This window comes from Cibotium barometz, chromosome 18 (genome assembly GCF_041138505.1).
Source record: "Cibotium barometz isolate CiBa-2024 chromosome 18, ASM4113850v1, whole genome shotgun sequence".
In the NCBI taxonomy this organism is placed as follows: Eukaryota; Viridiplantae; Streptophyta; class Polypodiopsida; order Cyatheales; family Cibotiaceae; genus Cibotium; species Cibotium barometz.
In genome coordinates this window covers 29145494-29151493 of record NC_141063.1, presented here as the reverse complement: position 1 = coordinate 29151493, position 6000 = coordinate 29145494, and the positions used below count along the sequence as shown (strand labels likewise).

At 45.6% G+C, this 6000-nt stretch overlaps 1 protein-coding gene across 2 annotated transcripts in view; it reads left to right on the top strand.

The window, feature by feature from the left end:
* Positions 1 to 574: 574 nt before the first annotated feature.
* Positions 575 to 6000, top strand: part of LOC147629168 (tlg2p-like protein a) — a 40416-nt gene continuing 34990 nt past the window's right edge. The window contains exon 1 of one of the 2 annotated variants that reach the window (XM_086812420.1): positions 575 to 878. In XM_086812420.1, coding sequence (XP_086668546.1) covers positions 691 to 878 — 188 coding nt within the window. In that variant the 5' untranslated portion in view covers positions 575 to 690. The remainder of the gene's footprint in view (positions 879 to 6000) is intronic. The other variant, XM_086812421.1, reaches the window with a different exon arrangement.

Genomic DNA, 6000 nt, shown 5'->3' with positions numbered 1-6000 from the left:
AACACCACCATCCAAAGTTGTGGAGATCACTTTTGAAGTAGTTTCCCATGGGCACTTTTGGTGGTTGCCCTTTTGTCTTGGATATGGAAGGTGAACACTCAATGTGGCACAGCTCATCCTCCCTCCTGTTCAGGTCAAGAGTGTGGGTTGTTAAAAGTTCCTAGTCATCGAGTCGGATACGTCTCTCCAAAGTTGAGAATTAAGAGAAATTATTGGATAAGAAGGCTACGAGGCCTGCTATGTCCCTCGAGCGATATTCATGCTCACTTAGCTCATACTCACTCGAAGGTGGCCTTGGATTTGCTAATGTGTAGGGGATGTGCATTGATCCTTCTCTGTAGGAGGCCATGCCTTTGATGAGGTCAAAATGAATTTGTCACCTATCACATCGAAGAAAATGTTATGGTGACTATAATGACCCATCACTTGCACCTCCCACGGTAGTTGGATTGGTTCTTACATAGCCTAAAAGCGCCACGGTGTGAAAACAGCGAATCATGATTTGCCACGTTATTTTCTTTTCTTTTGTGAGATTGTCACATCACAGAGACTTTTCACCTACCTGTAGCGTAAAACCTCTCTTTCTTTCCTGCGCGAACTTGGCTGCTGGAAGAAGAACCAATTTGTTGCAATCAGGCAAACTCTTAAACAGATGCAGATCTGATCTGGAGGAGCTCACAATTTGCAGCGATGGCTATGCGCAATCGCACCTCTCTGTTTCGCAAGTACAGAGATGCATTGCGGCAGGTTCGCGTTTCCTCGGCTGTCGGGCTTCCATCATCATCAGGAGGCCCCGTCATCGAAATGGCGACGGCTCCTTTCCTCAAGCAGAAAGCGGGTTACAACAGCGTTAGCACCGTCGATTTCGATAACCCTCGGTATGCCCTTCTTGCATAAACACGCGATCCAACGATCTGTTCCACAAGAAATTCCCGTGTGTGTGCGACGCGTGTGTGGTATGTAGTGTGTTTTGTGATTTGTGGGAGATTGAATGGGGGGAAATGAGATGCACAACTGGGAATGGTTGTGGTTCAGTAGCCTGTTTGGAAATTACTCCGTTTACAGCCAGCATGTCTCTAAACATGGCATACAATTTCATAGGACAAATCAATGTGTGCATTCAATGATACGATTGATGGGTCTGCCTGCAAATATGACCATTTCAATGTAGAGTGCTGATCGGTATTGCTCAGATTTCAATGTAGAGTGCTGATCGGTATTGCTCAGATTTAGCAGGGAGTCATGTGGGGGGATGTGTCTGCCCATGTGCCCATGTTTCAGGAAGAATTCCCACATTTTGAATGTCATCGACCTTTGGAAACATTCAGTGATATTCTCCAGGAAATTTCTTGCAACAAGGAAAAATTTTTCTGACAACAAGTTACAAAGTTGACAGCTTGCCAGGGAGCATGCCTCAATCGTTAAAATATCCAGATACACTGCAATGCAATGGGTATCGTTTCACCTTTGGCTGTCAGAAGGCACCTTTTGGGTGGGGATAGTGGTAGACAGCAGTGCCAATGCATGTCCTTTTAGCCTGGAACATTGTTTTCTGAGAGGTCTTCTTTTGAGAGGCACTTGCCATTTTGTATGGGTTTCTATCTTCTCATCTAGATAGCAGACTTTGTTAAAGCAACTGCAGATCTGTATTCTGTTTATCACCCTGTACAGCAAGGGCTCCTAATGTGGGGGGTCATCAGGCAGCTGATCGTTCAAGTGGGCATGATTGATCAAAATCAGCAGTGTGTCGAAGGGGGAATTTAGGGGGAGGGGGGATGTTTGGGGAGTCACACTAGAGGGTGTTAGCATCCAAGGGGATCATCAGGGAGAAGGGGCCATGGATTTTAATAGGAAGAAAAAGCTGATGCATGTGCCTAAGATGCACGAGGGTAGTTTGAATGGGCTCTCAGTAGCCGCAAGCTTGGGCGGGGGTGGGCCCTGTATGGCTTTGCTTTACCATGCACATTAAATGTGTATTGCGGTGATGCTGTTGATCAGTCCCACCTTTGGCAGATGGAGGGTAGAGGATTCCACAGTGGCGTGAACTTGGGTTGCTGCAGTGGCCATAACATGATGCTGATTTGCTCCACCTTGGTCATGCAGGTCAGAGGATTCCACAGTGGCACATGAACTTGGATTGCTGTGGTGGCGATGATGTGGTGATGCATCAGTTGCAATGCTAGTCTCATGCTGTCCTCGTAGTTACCAGCGGGTTTGCTAGGCAACTGCTTCTTGGGTAATGAAGTGGAACTTGTGGCTCTCAGTGTGAAGAGTTGGTGGATTTGACACTAAATCTACCAAAAAGCGGGGGAGGGGGGGGGGCGCGCGCGCGCGCTGGCCCCTCTATTACTTTGCTGTATGATGCAAATTAAATGTGCCTCGCGGCGATGCTGTTGATGAGTCCCACCTTTGGTAGACAGATGCCAGAGGATTCCAGTGGCGTATGAACTTGGGTTGCTGTGGTGGCCATAATGTGATGATGCATCAGTGACTTCCAAAGAGCCCTTTTGCAATCCCTCCGAGATTCTCATGAAATTGGAGGGCTTTCCTTTCGGCAACTAGAAGTGTTTTCCCGCTGTTTCTGAACCAAGTAGTAGCTGCCCCACTCTGGGACAACTCTGAATGTACATTGTTTTTTCTAATCAAACAGTGGTTTCACTAAAAAAAGATGATGCATCCGTGACTTTTGCCTTGGTTGATGCAGGTCAGAAGATTCCACAGCAGTGGCGTATGAACTTGGGTTGCTGTGGTGGCGATAATGTGATGATGCGTCAGTTGCAATGCAAGTCTCATGCCGTACTCATAGCGTATTGGCAAGCTTGCTAGGCAACTTTGTCTTGGGTAATGAATTGAACCTTGTAGCTCTCAGGGTGAGAGTCAGTGTCATGTGCACAGAGTATATCTACCGTGTGTAGCGCGCACACAAGACTAGCTTCGAGGCTTGAGGTAGCTTGGAGCTAGGTAGGCTGATTGGTGAGCTGGGCTAAGGATGGACTGATGGGCAGGCGCCCAAGTGTGGATGTCCGGTGACGGGCCAAGAGCCTATAAAAGGGTGGCCAAGGTCAGTAAGTTAGTCAGAGTCTCGTGAGTCTTTGTGAGAGCTCTGTGCGGTCAGGAGCTTGGATCTAGTGCAGACGTGCACCTGCTTCATGCAGCCGAGGCCGGTAGCAGTCTTGAGGCCTGCGAGGGTAGCTCCGTGGCGGTATGGGACGTCACGGGGTAGAGATTGGTTGGTGCGTCTTGCTAGTTAGCTTAGCTCGCAGCTCGGTGGGGACAACCAAGTCCTGTGGGTTTTGCCGACGGCTGTCATGGTTGGGTGGTGAGTTAGGCCTGCACCCCCTTCACGTTTTATGGCTTTGTTTTGTAGGTTTCGAGTCTCATTTCAGGATTGCTCTACGAGGAAACCCTTGGGGATTTGATAGTGGTATCAAAGCGAGCCTCGGAGAGCGTGTAAGTTGGTAAGTAGAGTATGGTTTCTTGATTACATCGTTGGAACCTGGGTTGTTGTGGTCTTGGAAAGGGTCGTTTTGAACAGCATGTGAAGAGACTTTGTTTTTGGCAAGGAGAGAAGCAAGAGAGATCGTTGGCTGTGAACCAGCAAGAGAGAGAGAGGGGGAGAGAGCTTGTTGGCTGTGCGTGAGAAACAGGCAGCCAAGCCTGTCGGCGAACGATGAGGAGTCGGGTGGTGTTTTTTTTAAACTTCGCTGTTGCTCGCAGGTGACGGTGGAGACCTTCCTTCCAGTCGCCAGGTGGCAGGCAGCCGAAAGCCCTCCCGTTGCTTTCCGTTTTTTTTAAAAAGAACCTTGCGTTAAAAAAAAAAACCGTAGCAAAACAAAAGACCCGTATGCAGCGTGTAAAAAAAAAAGTGTGGCTTTTCAACGTTTATGCATGGCTTTTTCACGGTTTATGAGTGGCTTTTACAAAAGCCATCTCGTGTGGTTAAAAACAAAAAACAAAAAAGCAACAAAACAAAAAGGCTTTTGCGGGCTTATAAAAAATGCCTAGCGTGCGCTTTTGGTTTACAGAGCAGCACTTCTCCTGGAGTTCTCTTGCTTACAGCTAGGCTTTTCTCACTTTCCAACTTTCCCTCTTCACGATGTTGACCCAAGTATCAGAGTTGGAACCTGCTCATGAACATGAAGACTTACTGGCACTTGAGGCCGCCGATGGCAATCTTTTTGAAGATTTCGTGACTAAATCTGATTTTCGGGAGTTTAAAGTTACTTTCGAGGCTTTTTTTTCGGAGCATCAGGCATAGATCGCCGCACAGTTGTAACTTTGCAAAATTTCTCAAGAAAGAGTTCCTCAAGGAGGATGCCTATGACATAGTTTCTCAGTTTGCCAGTATGACCATGACTTTCTAGAATCTCACTTATGAGGTCTACCTCCAGAAGTTTAGAGACTTGCAGATGAAAGCTACGAAGATGGATTCTACTACTCTATTGGGTTTACTCGTACCGTTTGCAGGTCAAGAATAATAAGTACAAAACTTTGGACGAGGTCATGCACTCTGCGCGTATTTATGATGATACAATGATCTCTTCCAAAACCAAGACTATAATCGAGTAGGGGAACAAGCACAAAAGGACGTTCTCCACACCGATGACTAGCACGACAGAAGAAAAATCTTCGGACCAACCTTCAAAGAATTCTACCTGGACTCCAACAAAAAAAATTGTCTTCTCAAGGCTTTGAAGCTCAAGAAGAAGAGACGTTGCTTCATCTGTGAAGAAAAAGGACACATGTATAATGAGTGCCTGAAGAAGAAGGGTGCTAAGACCAACGCAAGACCCAAGACGAAGGCAGCCAACCAGTTGTCTTTGACACGTACTTTAGTCACTGTGCTTTCTCGCTCTAGTTCATGTTCTGATTGTTTGTTCAACTCTAAGGTTTTCAGCTTGCATGATCTTCTCTGAGTTTATGGAGAAGTGAATGGCCATAGAACCACATTCTTCTGGATCCTAGAAGCTCACACAACTTTGTTAATTACAAACTTGTGCAGAAATTGGGTCTGGACACGACGCCTAGCGATTATACCTACGAGATACGCCTACCTGTAGGATGACAAGTGTGGGATCGAAAGATGGAGAAGCTACCGATCTAGATTCTGGACTACAGAGATATTCTGGAGTGCTATATTATGCACCTAGAGCATGTAGACTTGCTATTAGGGATTGAGTGGTTTAAGACCCTTAAGGTCTAGATAGATTGGTCTAGTCATTTTTTTTCTTTTGAACATAGGAACACCCTGTTTTGTATCCTAGGTGATTGTATACATCCATCTCAGGGACCTCTTGTAAATACAGTTGATTTTGGAAATATAATGGATTCTTCTTGTATATTGTTTTCCATTGTCTCTTGATTCCACTTTCTTCATTTCTCATATCTATTATTGATGTTAATGAATTAAGTGTGTTTGAAAGCAAAGAATTAAAGAAGCTACTTGACTCGTTTCAAGGTGTATTTCCTAATGAGCTGCCATCATCGTATTGATCTCGTCCCTGGTGCTCAACCTGTTAGTATTCCGCCTTACAGGATGAGCCAGGCTGAGGAAGATGAGTTGGTCAAACAACTCGCAGATTATTTGAGGATGGGTTAGATTCCGTCCAAGTAAATCACCTTGGGGTGCGCCTGGGTTACTTAGGAGAAAGAAGGACAACACTTGGCGAATGTGTGTAGATTACAAGAGATTGAACAAAGTGACAGTCAAGAACCGCTATCCTCTTCCTAGATCAGATGACCTAATTGACCGTTTAGTGGGAGCGAAGTATTTCACAAAGATCGATTTACATACTGGCTATCACTATTCATGAAAGGCATGTCGAAAGAACCGCCTTTCGGACTAGGTATACGAGTTTCTTGTATTACTTTTTGGGTTGATCAATGCTCCAGTCACTTTCCAGCAAATGATGAACGATCTTTTTCATGAACATAGACATAATCGACTGTATGCTAAATTTAGTAAATGTGAGTTTTTATGACATAAATCATTTACTTGGG